Source organism: Falco punctatus (assembly GCF_963210335.1).
Source record: "Falco punctatus genome assembly, chromosome: 2".
Classification (NCBI taxonomy): Eukaryota; Metazoa; Chordata; class Aves; order Falconiformes; family Falconidae; genus Falco; species Falco punctatus.
The window spans coordinates 32561423-32578274 of NC_137581.1; the positions used below are offsets into that span (position 1 = coordinate 32561423).

At 43.4% G+C, this 16852-nt stretch overlaps 2 protein-coding genes across 3 annotated transcripts in view; one reads left to right on the forward strand and one right to left on the reverse strand.

Moving 5' to 3' along the window:
- Positions 1 to 14658: 14658 nt before the first annotated feature.
- Positions 14659 to 16150, reverse strand: LOC308059443 (uncharacterized protein; the record flags this gene model as incomplete). 2 transcript variants are annotated; one of them, XM_080376813.1, is made up of 2 exons in its annotated part: positions 14659 to 14805; positions 14975 to 16150. In XM_080376813.1, the coding sequence occupies one exon, from the start codon at positions 16148 to 16150 to the stop codon at positions 15209 to 15211; it is 942 nt and encodes a 313-aa protein (XP_080232939.1). In that variant the 3' UTR covers positions 14659 to 14805; positions 14975 to 15208. The 2 variants fall into 2 exon arrangements, with proteins under 2 accessions (XP_080232939.1, XP_080232938.1); XM_080376812.1 differs by having other exon boundaries at positions 14659 to 14840.
- A 118-nt stretch (positions 16151 to 16268) lies between these two features.
- Positions 16269 to 16852, forward strand: part of TSC22D1 (TSC22 domain family member 1) — a gene marked incomplete at its 5' end in the record, with an annotated part of 95808 nt that continues 95224 nt past the window's right edge. The window contains one exon of the mRNA XM_080376788.1: positions 16269 to 16663. The remainder of the gene's footprint in view (positions 16664 to 16852) is intronic.

Here is a 16852-nt window from a genome sequence, read left to right on the forward strand (position 1 = left end):
TCAAAGTCTGCTCTTTGCAGCAAAAGGCAGTGCGGAACTAAGCAGAAATTAATTAGAGGACTGAAAGAAAAGAACAGAGCAAATTTTATTTCTTTCTAATCCCAACCCAAACCCAGTTGGCAAATACCTGTCTACTGTACAGGGATATAGTTTCACTAGTTTCACTTTGTAGTACCTACCTAGTGAAAGCTATGAACTAGTTTACAGTGAAATTATCTTCTTTTTTTTTTTTTTTTTTTTTTTTAATCCCGAACAAAACTCTTACTGATTTCAGTGGAGCCAGGCTTCCATTCAATAACCTTACCTTGCAATTTCAGCACTTCAAGAAATTAATATTAGTATTTCTTTTTTGCAAATCATACATTTCTTGGTCTGTGTGTTTCAAGTAACTCATGATAAACACTGTGAACATACGATGTGATGATATCTATTTTCCACAGTTGTGGAATGTCATTTTACTACTTGTCCCTCACCAGGCAAAAGACTTCTGTGTACTTCTCCCAGAATAAAGAAAGACCAGCCCTTAAAGTGACCTTTCTAACAGATGTGCCTTGGGATTGCCGAACTTTTCAGGGCTTGAGGTACCCCCAGGCTCTGCCTGCAAATGCCTCTTTGTTTGGCTTGGTTCCACCAGAGAAAAAAAAAAAAAAAAGAATTTTGCCACACCCCATTAGATTCACTCAAATCTGTTCCGGACACTTTGGACACTCTCCAAATGAATGCAGTTAGTTTTGCTATTGCTAAGCAAAGGTTTGTGCCTTTGATTATGAGCTGGAAACATTGCTATGGAAGCAAAGCATTAAAAAAACCACAAAAAACCCCAGGAACTTAAACTGTGTTTGATAGCTGCCTATGCCAAAGCTGTCACTTAAACTTTATTTGAAGTGTGATATTAACCACAAGAGTCTAAGCCAGAACTGGTGAGCAGCTGTTTTCTGAGGTGCTGTTCTGTTTGGTACCCCAATCTTCCCAGATTGCCATTGCACCCAACAGTATCAGGTGTGTGCCAATGAACCTTAGAGTTCACAGGATCCTTTCTTCTACTAAGTTACTAAGGAACCCTGCCCTATTTTTGCAAGCCTCTAAGTATGCTTTAGAAGTGGTCTGGATGTGGGATGTACAGCCAGTGCCAGGCTTACCTTCCTGCTCCAGAATAAGACTGCCCTTCCCAGATGGCATGATTTTCACAGAGAACTTCTGATAGCATCATAGCAATGTATACATTGCTTATCACACAGAGAATTGACAGCCTCTGGATTTGTGGGAGACTAGCACCGTCTTTGCATAGAGACGTTATGATGTTATGGTAGGTGTGGGGCTTGGTGTGTCACCTCCCCACCTACTTTAGGTCAGTATTATAAAGTCATCATTACACATGCTATTGTATTAGTAATGGCTATACAATCACCCTTCACAGCTGCTGCAGCATGGGGTTGCAAGCTGGTCTGCAGCAGGAGTAGGAAAGCTTGGCTCCTTGAGGCTATGTCTGTGAAATTTGGGAGACCCATGGCTATAGGTTTTTTTATGCAACATCTTTAGCTTCTCTTTCTTTCTCTTATGCTTTTCTCTCCATCCTCCTGTTGTACCAGGAGTGAAAGCTGCACTATAACCTTTCTCCTCTACTTGCGCTAAGCTTGTACTAACTAAAGGTGTCTGGGACCTCTATCTTCTCGTCAAATATACTAAAAATCATATATTGTTCAGAAATATATATAATTTCTGGGGTTTGGAGGGAAAAAAAGGAAGAAATATGCTCTCACAGAAGTTTCAAATCTTTTGGAAACTAGTTTAAAAAGTAATATATTACATGGAGGGCTTTTCATTTTCTACCATGCTACTGAACAAAAAGAGTAAAACAGTCACAGCTCTTTATTTATAGACACAGTGCTAGGACAGTGCTGCTGGGCACCTCGCTGGCAGGGGCACTTCTGCTCTATAGTAAAAGCCTTTCATCAGTAGGAAGCCGATCTTCATTGCTTCCCTACAGTAACTTTCCTAGCTACTGGGCACACTGGAAACAAGAGGCACTGGATTAAATGCTGTCTGTGGTACATTGCCACCAAAATTTGGCTATAGTTATAGCCACCTTATTAAGTCCCTGAAGGTATTCAAGTGCCTTCCTGAAAGATGGGGTTTTGCACAAGATAGAACGGAGTACTGCTGGGACGTGTTTTCTTTAGATCAACTGAAGCAGAGGCTCTAAGATGTCTGGCATTCCTGCAAAACTGAGTATCCTGGGATTTGTTGCCCACATCCTTTGTTTACACTGCCTTTTCTACTAACCTCTCAGGTGACCAGGTAGTCTGTATAGAGCCTGCTGCCTTTGAACAAGCAGAATTCCTCTCACAGCACAGACTAGGAACTGTTTTGTTGGTTTGGTTTTTTTTCTAAATATGCATTTTTTTGTCCACCAGCAATTTAACAACTGATTATGTGGCTTTCTAACAAATCACTGCCTTAAAAAATACAGAAAGAAATAACAACACAGCAGAGAGACTGTAAGACTCTTGTGGAGATCTCTGACAAAGTAGGTCAATGCGTTTGCACATCAGTTTTAGCAGGACTGCTGGAAGATTCCTGAGAGAGGTAAAAGTCTGAAATTGCCTTATTTGTTGCTGGCTTTGCAATCTGCTTGGACTTATTTAAAGAAGCGTTTAAAAATATACCGAAACAATTATTATGGCAACTGAGACAATAGCAGTCATGTTGAGAAGAGAAGCAACATGTTCATATCATTATGCAAAGCTCTAAATGGTTCCTTTAGTAGGCTGCAAATGTTTCTTATTTAATCCCAGATGTTTCTCATAATATTTAACCTTAAGAATTCACAAATTATGAGAACTTTCAGAAGCCCACAGCAATATTCATCATCTTTGAAAAAATTAGTTTACCTTGGATTTCCTCAAACAGCAGGAGAACGAATAGAAAATTTCTGGGAAGTTCAGTAAAAGATTTGCCAGTACAAATCCTGGCCTGTATCTAGGAGCCATAGCATTTTCTGCATCCTAAATATGCATAAGACTGGATGTACAGGTTTTGATAAAATATTATTATACTAACATACTTTGCAAATTCTTTGGTGCCTTTAGTATCTTTCTCTCAAAACAGTAAATTTTCAACAAAGATTCCCAAATTTACTTCTCCTTTCCCAGTCTCCTGTAGCTAAATTTAATTCTTAGTTTTTCAGCTTTGCTAAACAGCTACAACTGATAGTCAATTATAATTTTTGAGCTGTGTTTTCAGCCAAAAAGCTGGATTTAGGGCTCTGGAATGTAGAAACTCAACCAGGGCATTTGTATCACATGCGATTGCAAGCCTTTCTTATAAATAGCTGGGACAGGAGAGCACCTGTGCTTTTTCCTCCCAGCATTTTGATGGATAGCTTTGTTGGCATCTCTGCAATAGACACTACACTAAATTCAAAAAAGAGGCTGAGTCAGTCCAAAGTAATGGAAAGCGTCCAAATTCTCCTTGGCTTTGATTCTAACAGAGAAAGACATAATTTTCTTGTCTCCTTCCAGATTAAACTCCATTCCATTTTCTGCTGCCCTCAATGCGCACTCCAGAAAATCCCACAGATGCATTAACATTCAGTCAATGAGATATTTCTAGCAGCTAGACTACTATAATGTTTAGGTTCTTCTGTAGTTGCAAGGCCTTGATTTTAACCTGTCCTTACAATGCATAAATTGTCTTTAATTTTGACAGCCCTGAACAATACCATCTTGACAGCCTGTAACGTCTTGTACCCTTGTTAGCTGCATTATCCTATCTTTAAGCCTGTGACTTTGATCTTCTGTAGTTTCCCGACAGAGAGAAAAAAATTATAATCACCATCCAAATCATGAACAGCCTGGATTTTCATGAGTCCTTGTGGAAATTAATGAAGAATCTTTTCCTTTTCAGCACAGATTGTTTGGAAGTTGCTCAGAATGTGGGTGAAAAAACAACGTTCACATGTTCTTTCTTCCCCTTCTGCAGGATAAATAAACTACTCCCAGCTGGTAGCGTATCAACAATCCCACATTCAGGCACCGGTGGAGCAGGATGAAGGGAGGGATAGTATATCAAGGGAAGCGTGAGAAGCAGGTTCAGGCTGTGAACATAAACTATATCTACTGAAGAGACCAGATGTGAACTTGCTAATGTTGTCAACCTCTTAAACCTTCTCTTGAAGATTTCATGCTACAGAAAGTACAATCTCTTTTCTTGCCGCCTACAACCTTTGGTTCAGTTGCCTGCAGACTCAGGAAGATTTGCTGCTCAAGTTTACAGCGGATCATATTTTCAAGGGTCTCTTTGCAACTTCAAAGGGCAGGAGGGCACTTCAGGCTGGAAATGGACAGCAACAACAGCACAAGCTTTAAACTGTGCAATGTGCTGGCACTGTTTGAGTGCAGGCCATTCTGATATATTGCAATATCCATGACCTAACCTTGTATGAGCCATCCTGCATATGCTAACATATGCATTAGCTCAGGACAAGATCGCCAACCAAGAATTTACCCCATCGCTCAAGTGGCTTCTACTATCTGTGTTGAGCTTCAGATTGCTACACTGCAGAAAGTCCCCAAGCTGGTTTAATGGTAGCTTGTGTACATCTGTGCACACCCACAGTTGTAGATTGCTTGCTACACAGTGTAGTCAAATGCATTCAAGAAGCATGTGTCAGTTCACGGTGGCCTTTTTCCTGCTTAAAATTCAGTTCAATTGGAGTAATTCAAGGGGCCTGAGCAAATGTAGAGCTCTGAAGGGCCAGGTTCCCTGAGAAACTACAGCTCACCCTACTTAAACCCCATCAAAACCGCTGAGATTGGTTACACAGCACGCTCTGCCAGATTTGACCAGTTTGTGTTTGTCCACCACATTTCTAGCCTGATTTCCTTAGGAAAGGTTTGTGATTGCAGTTTTTATGCAAGCACATGTACATGCATAAATGTGTGTGTACATTTACATGTCTATGAATTGCCATTCCCATCACTGTGCCTCACCTACTAATACCTTTGAAGCTGTCAGCCACTTCCAGACAAAGCTGACTGCACAGCAGAGATTTCTAACACGCTTATTTCCTATGGGTCTGTGTAAATAGCTAGTTAGTCAATGGATAAAAGCTCTGCTAGAGTATCAGTAGTCTTAAGGAAAAGGTGTAACTCCTAGTAGATACCAGAGACTATGTCTACACTCCTACATTAAATTTTCCAGGACCATTTTCTGCCATTAAGGGCAGCAGGCAGTGAACACCATATGCCATGTACTGCTAAATGCTCTTGTCCTCCAAAACAGGGCAAGACCAAATGCAAATTACCTGCTGGAAATGGCCTTGGCCAAAGTTCACTCCAAACTGTGTTCAGGAGCCATTTCGGAGACTGCTACGGGCACAGGACAGCACCATGCCAACCACCAGACAATCTGAAAGGACAAAGGATCGAATTTAAGTGGCCAGAAATGTTCCCTGAGACTGTTTGATTTAGTACAGCCGCTGGCAGAGAAACTCCCCAGGAAGAGTGTTAGAGGAGTGCCCCATTCACAAGAAAAGCTTGGATCAAGGTCGCTACCATATTAGACAATGGAGAATCCAAGTACGAAGTGCAAGTGCCCAGGAAATAGGCCTCATTAAATCTGTTGCTGACAGAACGACTTGTTTAGCTGATGGCACCTTATTTAGAATTCACTCCCACCAGCAACCCATTTCAGATATGATATAGCAACTCTCAGCCCTGGATGCCAGATGCATGAGGGTTTTTTTTAGCATTCATTTAGCTGTTCATATTTTGTTCTCTGGTTTGTTTGTATTAGCTGCCACTGTGATTGTTTTTTTGAGACACTGTAATTATGTGCACCTTTACTGCTTAACATGTGAATCAGATGATTTACCTTATTTGCTGTTAGTGGTCATGACTGAGAATTCAGACCATGACCTCCAGAGCTAAAGCATGAAGACATTAAAATCTTAAGTGTATGAAGTCTGATAACTAGCAGCTGCAAAGTCTCATCTTCCACAGCACAAAGAGGGACAGAGGACAAATACTGAGTATCTGGATACTGGATATCTGGGGAACAGCCTCCTGCAAGAATAAACAGCTGAAAATTATAGCAATGCTGAGAAGATGATTAAGACTTTGCAGAGCTGGAAACTTGAATGCCCAGGAGGACTCTGAAAATCGCAAGGTGTAGGCTCCATCTCTTGGGTACCAAGGAACGAAGTCTAACTTTCCTGCTACAATATCATTAACATCTCTTGTTCGTATTTCAGTGGCACCTAGTGACTCAAATCCAAGACTGAGCCACCCAACTGAAAAATGAATACACATGCACTGTGGGTCTATGACATGCATATGTTCATGCCAAGAAGAGAAAGACTCCTGTGAAGGAAACTCTCTTTTTCATGCTTTCTTCTTTGTCATAAATACACTTGTTCCATGAACAAGAGCAGTAACAAAACTCGGTTGCCTACAGAGTTTTGTCCCTCATACAGAGCAGGCCTCCTTCCTTCCCACTTCGTCAATGCTTTTCTGCTCACCAGAACATCCCCCTCTCTTCAAGCTCTTGGCCCCTGGGGAGGGACACGTGGTGGCTGGCCATAGCCCACAGGCTGGACTGTGATGCTGTGGCCACTGCCACCCCAAACGTCCACAGGGATGCCTGTCCCATAAAAGCAGTGCGTTAGGACTCTGTCCTCTCCCAAGCTGTAGAAATGCATGAACTTCAGGGCCAGCATACCTTCGCCATCTCCATCACAGCCTGAAATCAACCAACAGGTTCAAAGTTATTAAAGAGAAGCTGACAGACAAGCAGCCAGCCAGCCAGGCAGAACAGTTGTGTAAGCTTTGTTTCCTTAGGAAAGCAGGCTAAAAAAAGAAACAAAATGCAGTATTCACTCATCATTGTCTACAAAAACACTGAAATCAGCTATTTAACACTTTGTAACAAGCGTAATGGCTCAGCAGAGTTATTTATTCTGCTTGAAAAACCTGTTTCTAGGCCTCAGAGGATTAGCTGAGAAGCAGTATAACCTTTCTGTGACCCTACCCGAGAAGAAGCTGGTCTAACTGGAAGTCTGAAAGCAGTATTTTGAAAGTGGTGGCAGCTATGCATAGATGTGCTAGAGCTGATCTAAGCTAAGGGGAAGTTTTACAGAAAAAAAAATAATCTAAGCATCAGAAAGGAGAAAGGCTTAAAGAAAAGGAGAAGTGAAAAGTAGGATAGAAGACAAATGAAGGAAAAAACCCAGCATCAGCACAGGAACTAATGTATTTCAGTGTGCTAAGGAACATGGCATATAGTTTAAATGACAAGTTAAGTGTATGTTAGGACAGCTGATAGAAGCTGAACAATGAAGAAATTTGTAGAACACAGACTTGGTCATCTTAAACGCTTTTTAAATCAACATGACGCATCACTGCCTTCAAATGCAGTGGATGCCAGAGCAAAGAACAGGCAATGTCTGCAGCATGAAGCCAGGGCTGAACCCACAAATCTGTTTTTATCCACCTATCGGCATTTGGTTTGGGAGGTCATGTTTATGTGGACTGTAGCGAGCTGTCCAGTTTTGTGAGAATGAAGACAAGAAATACAGGAAGGAGCTCTCAGCTGCCCAGGACAGGCCGAAACCAGCTCAGAGCACCCTCAGCTAATGATATCTGACAGCAGGGGGATGCAGAAGTGTCAATTAGCAGCACTGAAAGCACCAGCAAGTTTCAGCTAGGGGAAAAATAAATAAATAAATAAATAAATAAATATAAAAGTAACACAATATACATATTCACATATAAAACCACATATGTAAATACTGACATATATATGTATATGTTTATATACATACATTTACCTACATGAAGAATGTGATTTTATTCCCCAGCATAATGTTGAGGAATAAAATCACATTCTTTCCTGCACTGGATAATCACCTGTCACTTTAATCCTGGTATCAGGTAAGAGCCTTAAATTATTGATTATTGTCTTTTGCCAGATAAGAGTATTGTATATATTAATGGTAGGAATAATCTTACAGATTATACAAGACCTCTCTTGATCAGCAAAGGATTACTCTCTACAGGCAATTCTTTAGTATTTTATCCTGGCTAAATGTGAGTGTCCCTGTAATTGATTTTCTATCACTTTCCCACAGGCTGTATTTCACTGTTAAGTGTCCAATGTATCTTTAGAACTGTTTGTTCCAATGTTCAGGCTAAATATTATTTTTCTTATGCCATTGGCTCACGTACCTCCCACCTTACTCTAGGCTCCTACTGAGAGACACACGCTAGACGTCTAATTACCCTGGGCTCTCCTAGCAGTCAATTGAGAGAAATAAGCAGCTCGGAGGGATTCAGAGGTTGTAGGGGAAGGTCCCTATTCTCTATGAAAAATTTTATAGCAACACTTCTAATTTAGATACCTCACTGGGGGTGAGCTGAATCTAGGTCTGAAATATCACACCCCCTCCTTTAAATAGTCAAGAGATTATTATCTTGTGATTTAATGCTTGACCTGCAGATACTCGCAAACCAAACATGCGTTATGACTGAAACTCCAGCTTTTTCCAACATCACTTTTGTTGCATTTCTCTGGACTATTTCCAGTTCTTCAAAATACTTTGAGCACCACAGTGTCCTTAAATTTTTACAATTCCTAGGGTATACCAGCAACAGCATCTTTGCAAATGTCATCAAACATTAAAAATGTTACTTTGCATTCATCTTATATTGCAAAATCATATCTAATTTCATGTTTACTACATGTGTAAACTAAGCAAACGTCCTCCTGGAGATATGAAGTCCACATGTTATTTCCTGGGCCTGTCTGGTTTCTGCACCACCTTGCATCTTCGTGTCTCTAAATTTCACTTGTATCCTATTAAGGTCTTCCTCTATGCATGAAGTAAAAAACTACTGTCTGACAGCCCATCTCAACAGGGAGTTATTAGAAGTCCTCTCACCAAGGATTCCCCTCCATTCATCTTCACTAGCTGCTGAGAAGACCTCTGTCAATTCTAGAGCAAGTGCCCTGGATGTTTCTGAGCTAGGTTTAGCGTGTGTGTTGACTGTGATTTCTCTTTTGCTTCCTACAGATGGTTTACAAGAGACAACCGAGTCATTGGGGAGTCACGGGGCAGGGGGTGTTAGCTGTGGGAAGCAATTCCCTCTCTTACAGTGTCACTGTATTTTGTCTCACGGGACAGGCACATTGACATACTGCCCCGTATTCAAGTAGGACAGGCTACTTGATCAGCACAGTCTGAGGCATGTTTTGACACTGTTTCTGCCTTTCCTCATTTATTGTCTGAGAATTCACTCAGCAGTGAGATGTGGTGAGTAACCCCGATGGGTTTTCAACTCTCATCAGTGCTTCCATGCCGAACTACTAATAAAGGTATTAAGACTGAGCAGAAATTAAGCACTTTCTAATCAACAGGAACATGTTTTTTTGTTCAATGCTCTACTTAAAATAGGCAATTTTCTAATCTCTTACTAACAACAGGTAAAATGCCTTAATGAGTGGTAAAACTGGGAATGAGGTAATGTAGCTTGATCTCGAAGCAGTGAAATATTGCAGGGCTGGCTTTTAATCTAAGACACAAAGCTCCAATCAGACACAAAGCTCCTATCAGACACAGAAAGTTAGCATTTTTCAAAAAATATTGGAGAATGCCTGGTTTGACAGCATATGGAGTAACTTTCTTCGTGATAAGGACTCAACACTGTTACCATCTAAAGGTCAACATAATCCTAAGGCTCCGTAAGACCACACCTTAGCACATACCTCTTGTCTTCTGAGCCTACAAATATTTACACATTTAATGTTAAGATTTTAGGGGTTTAGTGACTAAAAGTTAACAGTCAAAGGGACCATTCACATGACTGAAGTTAAGCCTCTGACTATGTATTTGAACTGTCAGGACTTTGCACATCTTTTGTTCTACTTAAATTGATTAAGGCAATTTTTTTCTGGTGCTTCAGTTGGAAATCCTAAACTTGTTTCCCACCGAATTTTGTCACGAGGACATTTAATTTGACTTTTCAGGGCTTGTCAGAGAATGTGTGCAGAAGCAAAAGTGTCACATACAGTAATCTAAAATGCAGAGATAATCAAAGAGAAAATGCCTGAAAAATTATAAAGTAGGGAAACAAACCTCACAGAAGTGGGTGAATTAAATTTACTATTACTGTGAATAAGATTGTATGTTCTTTAGCAGAGAAATAATATAGTACAGGTGACTTTTATTACTTGAGTTATGGAAAAACATACCAAGTGACTACTCATAAAAATTGTGTTTACTTCTGCTGTGCTCATGACCAGCCTGTGCTTGCTTTCACGAAGCGGTTCAGCTACACTACAACTAATGCATATAAAAACCAAAGTTTAGGTTTGCTCAAGTACCGTCCAATAGAAAATTCAGGATTTGTGCAAACAAATATTTGCTTCCACAGAATATGTTTTAGATGGGAAGAAATACTGTTGACACAGCCAAAAGGAAGATGAAAATTAGATACACAAGATTCAGACAATTAAATGAGCTCAAGAAGGATTTCTCTGTACCCTTCACAACTAGGACAGCCTATCTGCCTCCAGTTACTATGTGATAATATAATGACAAAAACTGTGTGGCTGTGCTAAATACTAACTATCTAAACATTCTGTTTTTCCAAATAATTCTGCATGGAACAAGGCTGGTGCTTCGGGGGCTGGGGCTGGGTGTGTGTGTGGGGGTGGGAAATATTTATTCCTAGCCTGAGATGTTAAAGATTTGTGCCTCATCACAACAGATACATTCACCCCTGATCATTCAAGAAAACCACATAAATTGCAGAACTTTTAGACATCACAGAATTGCCAGCGTAGTCAGGGGACACAAAGTGCGCTCTTAAACAAAGCATTTTCCTAAGTGCTTCCCTCTATCAGCCAAAAGAAAACAATTCCACAGGATCTTTGAGACTGAGAATTGCAAGCTAAGAACTCACATTTCCACACTGTTAGTCATGTACAAATGTTTGTAATCAATTAATAAAAACTAAAACTAATCTAAAAAACTAGTTAACTTGCTACTTTGCTCATAGATTTTCCAGAGGTGAAAAAGGGAGGGTCTATTTAACAACTGGACCATTTTTCAATGACTTGATCATCTATGTTATTTGATCTTCAGCTTAATTATATATACCATTTGGCTGACTAATCAAAGATCAAACAGTTAACAATCTAAGACGTGTACTCTACAAACATTTAATTAAATAAATGATGTCAGATTACAATGGTATCCATTAAGGTCGTAGGTTGAGGTATTCGAGAAATACTTTCCAGAAATTGTCGCTCTTTAAGATGCAATTTCATTAGGTGACTACAAATGCAAGTGAAACTGGAAAGTAAAGGAAAACAAGATGATAACAGTGATAAAATCATGGTGGTCTTATGGCTGGTAATGCATCAGTCACAAGCTGGTGGGGGATTTAATTTAACCTTCATTCCTGCAGTACAGTGAACACAGTCCATAAACCCATAGTCTACACAATTTAAAGTGATGATAAAGCTTCTAGAAGTCTTCCATAAAATCTGACTTTGAATGCAATCCCCATTAAAAAAAAAAAAAAAGACAAAAAAAAAAAAAAGACTATTTACTTGGCCACACTCCCCAAGTGCAGGTATGATGAATATTTTAAAACAACTTTTCCAGATGATCTATCATTTCAAGTATATTGGCATTGGAGTAGATCTGACTAGTCTTTTTAAGGATTGCTACAATTGTCAATTTCTGCAAGCATTCATTTAATAAAAACTTGAGGGAAAACTTCCCTTTCCAAAAAGTTCAACATTATTTCATAAGAATTAAAATAAGGACTGAAAAATGTCTCAGTAGGCGTTTTGGAATCAGTCAGTAAACCCAATCAACCAACTAACAAGCCAACTAAAAACAAAACAAGACAGGAAGATCAAGACTTGACTTGAACTCTCTAAGAAATGAAGAAGCAGAATTGCAACTTTTTCAGAGCTGAAAGGTGAGAATTTTCTTGTACTTTCTGAGCAAGAAAGAAAACTGCATACACCTTTGCAAACCAACTTTGAGACTACAGTCAGCAATACTAATGAACATAGAAAAGCCTTCTGTCTAAACTAACAATGGCAGCTTTGTAGCATAAAAAAATTCATTTCATTGAAGTTTTTAAAAAAATATTTATGAAGCAGTCACATGGGATTTAAAACACACATCAGACTGATTTGCCACGATTCTGACTCTCTTGAGTAAAAAACCCATAGTGTTCCTGTTCATTGGTTTTATAATTACTCTGCACAAAGACATGAACTACTGCATATGCTAGGATGAACACATACAACTGTGTCAAATAGCAAAGGAGCCAAAGAAAGAAAATATTAAAATACTGCTGCTTCTTGTATCCTTGGAGAATCTGTGGTGGCAACACAGCTTGTTGTTTCCTCTCTGAAGAAATATTATATATATGTGAGACATATTTACACTGTGAAGATCTTGTTCTCTTGCCCTAACGTGAATGATAAGATTTTAAGGTTGAAATAGGAGTTCTTTCAGACACTCACTCTCTCTACCCGGCAGCAAGGGCTGCACCAAACCCATCTGTGCTGGCCCATTTGGGAAGCATGTATGTAGGAGATGCAATCCAAGGGGGTTCCTCTATACCGGCAAGCCTCCAGCAGTCTTCAGTCTCCGGCTGAGGTAGTGACGGGATTGCAGGACTATCTGCCCTGTAGTCATAAGCAGTGACCATGGTCAACAAGGTGCTGGATTCATCCAGTGATGACACAGGCACCTCTGGTTCCAGCTAGTTGATTGATACAGTTCATTAAAAAACAGCAGGTGGACTTGTTTGGAATAACTACTGGGTAATTTCACTTATTGTCCATATGTGAAGGTGGTCAGTTGTGTTGTGGTTGAATTTTAAATATGTGGTGTTTTGTAGATGAGGTATATGATGAAATTTCTTTTCCCACTTTGAACAATTAAATAGACAATTCATAACAATTAAATTATCAACTTCAGTGGTTTTATTTTAATTTAAAAAACTTTAATGGATATGAAAATTAATTAAAATCTTGAATTTGAGAACCCTATTTTTGTGCTTAGACTAAGGCTTGCAAAAAATGAAAGAGAAGTGTAAGCATGTACTTGATGAAAACAGATAAGCAAAGAAAAAATTTGTAACACAAAAATGTTCGTATTTACAAAGAGCATTAAAAAAATAATTTCAAACATGCCATTTCAGATGTGCTTTGTCTAGCCTAGACTATCATTTGGATTGTTAACTGACCAGTGACCGCGTTATGCGGATAAGTTAACACTGTTATCTAAATTTCATTTTTTCTTCAGTTTCTCTTGTATAAGAAGAGAACTATACAGACCCAACTTAAAGTACCATTTCACATGCTGTACTCAGAAGTTTATAGTCCAAAAGACTACCAACTATTCAAAATTAATATAAGTTAGTGTGGGTAAAAGCAAGCATTTAACCAGTGACAAAACTATTGCTCTAAATCTTTTTCAGGCTTGTTGATGTCTATTAGGTGCATACAAACTTCAGAGCCCAGTCCTTTTTGAATTACTTTTGCACAAATTGTTAAGGTTAGAAACAGAGTCATCTGTATTCATAGCCTATGTGGTTTAAAAGTAGTTGGACTTTGTTCAAACATTCAAAAAATCATCTTCGAGCTGCAACTAATCATAGAAGACTTAATTCCTCAAGGAAATTGTCTGGGAAAGTTATAAGCAGACAGAACAGGAATTTATAATGGAAGTTGGATTGCAACCTCGGGCTCTCATCTCTAAAATGTTTACACATGTGAGTATCTCATTGAAGACATACAAGGTCTCAGTGCTGCACCAAGATGTAGACAGATTGTGGGCACCTTTGTGATGCTTTCCTGAAATCTGTGAGGGTTGCAGAAAGGCTCCTTCCCACAGGGAACACGTGTTCAGGTAGTATTGTGGTCTTCAAGGTGTTCTAGCTGATTATCAGTTTTAAAAAATAATACTGTCTTGCTCTTAGAAAAGGCAGAATCCTATTTAATTACATGACAATAGTTTTATAGCGTCTGTATATAGTGTCCGAGAGCCATGGAAGGAGCAAGGGTTACAAGTCTACCTTTCAGGTACCTGGAGAGACGAGCTGAATGTCTGCATTCCAGGCATAAAAGGAATTAGGCTACAAAAGGCAGGGTTTTCTCAAAGCGACACTGGTCCCCACATTGAGTGAGAATTAGGTAAGCTAGGTCAACAGGGACAGGCAAGATGGAAGGGTGAAATTCAGGAACAGGCAGCAAAAGCTCCTCCTTCTGTGTGACCTTAAATCCTCACTCTTTTCACAAAATGGAGCCAGAAACCCAGCTTTTCTAGTACCTTAGTGATTAAACGCCACACAGTGAACATGGGAGACTCAAATCTCCTCTCTGCCTGAAGGAGCTAACATTTACATCTCCCACAAGAACTCTCTAATGACTCAGCTATATGATATACTACCTTGGACTCTCACAACTCTCCTCTCGTTAAAGCTCTACTACTCTTTGTGGTATGTTTAAATATTCACTGCAGCAAACACCAAGCCCTGTTTTTCCCCCCATGCCCTGTTGACTGTCCTGTCCAGCGGGCTTCACAGTCAGATTACAGAATTAGCCCATGCCAGTCAAGTCCTGCGAACATTATATTATTCCATGCAAACTGGACCAACTCCAAAGCAGTGATTTCGGACAACTCCAGAAGCTCAGGGACGCCTGGGTTCGGAGTCACAGGCGTGCTGCCAGGAGGTGGGAGTGCGAGCAGCTCTCCAGGCGCCAGTGCACGCCAGGCTGCGGGAGGAGAGGGTGCGAACCTGTCCCACTCTCTGTAGGAAAGCGGGAGGCCCAACTTTCGGCGCTCTGAAAGCACTCCTGGAAAGGATCCTGCTGATGGGAAAGGGGGAGCAATACCGGCAGTGCCAATCTGTCGGGCTTGTGCGGCCATGAGGTGCCTGCCTACCTGCTGTGTACCTGCAGTCTAACAGCCACAGGGACGGGGCATCTCCCGGCAGACACGCATGCATCTAGCGTCTTCAGGGGTCAGACGGTCGTTGCCCCACGATGAGGAGAAGCCAACTGTGGGACTGGGGAGAGCCGGAGCAGCCCTGCCGCGACAGGCGCGTCGAGCGCTGCTGCCTGGCGCTGAGGAGGCCCGGGCGGCCTGCCGCCAGCAGCGAGGGCAGGGTGGTGGGTTTCACCGCAGCTCCCTTCCGTCACTTCGAAATGCTTGTGAACGGCACCGGTTTGGGAGCAGCGCGTTTCCTCTCGACCTCTCATCAGAAACTCCTCCACACGCGCATCCACACACACGCACACGCCGCCTGTGGATGCAGATGAACGATTTCACCTGACCCGGCCGCCTGCGGGCGTCGCTCCCCTCGGGCGCCCGCGGCGTCCCCCGCCCGCCACAGCCCCGCCGCAGCCCCGCCTCCCCGGCACCGTCTCGCCGCCTCAGTGCGCGCCCGCAGCGGGCTCGCACCTCCCGCCCTGCCGGCGGCCCGCGCCGCGGTGGCAGCACCCGCGGCCTCCCGTCACCGCCCGGTGACACCGCCCCGGGGGCCTTCCCGCCCGGCCGGCTGAGCGAGGAAGAGCGCCTGGGGGGTGCTGGGCGGCGGCCATTTCGGGGCGTGAGGGGAGCCACCCGCGGCGACCCCCGGCGCGGGGAGGGGTCGGGGGCAAGCCGCCGGAGGTACATACAAAGGGGAAGGCGGCCCCCGAGTGAGGCGGCTCCGCTTTCCCCGGGCGGAGGGAAGGAAGGAATGGGCAGGAATATTCTGGACCGAGGGAGGGGAGGAAGGAGAAGGTGATGAATAACTTGAATAAATCTGCAGCGGAGCTGAGGAGAGGGGGAGGGAGGCGGCGGCGGGTCATGTGAGGCACAGTCATGCTGCGGGCCCGAAGAAGAGAGTGGGGCGCGTGGGGGGGGCTGCCCGCCATAGCCATAGCCGCAGCCTTGCCCCCGCCCGGCGCCCCCCCCCCAGCTAGGAGCGCCGCCACGCGGGGACACCCCGCCCTTCCCCCTCCCCGGGCTCGGCGCCGCTCGGCAATTTCCGCCACGCGAACCGAGCCTATTTCCGTCGGCCTCGGCCAGACGGGCTTTATGTCTGCCAGCGGGGCGCGCATGCGCGGCGGCCATCTTACGTTGTCTCTCGCCTGCCCTCCCCTTTGGCGAGCTTTCCCCTCCCCCCTGCAGCTCCGCGCAGCGCCCTCCTCCAGCGCTCCGTGAGGAGACGGGGCCGGGAGGGGGAGAGACCCGCAGCGGCGGGGCAGGCGGGAGAGAGCCGGAGGGAAGAAAGGACGGGGCAGACGCACGCGGGAGGAGGACCGGTCCCAGGCGCGGTTCTGCGGAGGAAGAGCGGGTGCCGCCTGTTATAAAGGGGGAGGAGGCGGAGGGGGAAGGAAGAGCGTGCGGAGCGGAGCCTCCTCCAGAGACAGCCAGACACAGAGGGAGGAGAGAGAGAGGCTGCCTGGCTGGCTCCCCCTTCCTCCCTCCCTCCTTTTCATGGACTCTCTTGTCGGGCTGCTGCTTTTCTTCCCTCCTTATTCCGTCTCTCTAATACCCAAAATGATTCAGCTCCATGGCTGCCACTGAAGGGGATGTCCCTGCCCGGCTCAGCCTGCCGCTGCCGCCCTCCCGTGCGCCAGTCCTGTACGTATCTGCGTTCTCCTACTATTACTACTACAGCGGTGATGGCGAGGGGCGCCGTCTGCCTCGCCGGGCTGCCCCGAGGGCCCGCCGGCTGCTCTCGCCCCGCCGGGGAGGCGGCGGCCCGGCGGCGGCCGCCGTGGGGAGGGCGGGCTGTGCCGGCTGCCGGCGAGCCGCGGCGGCCGGGCGAGC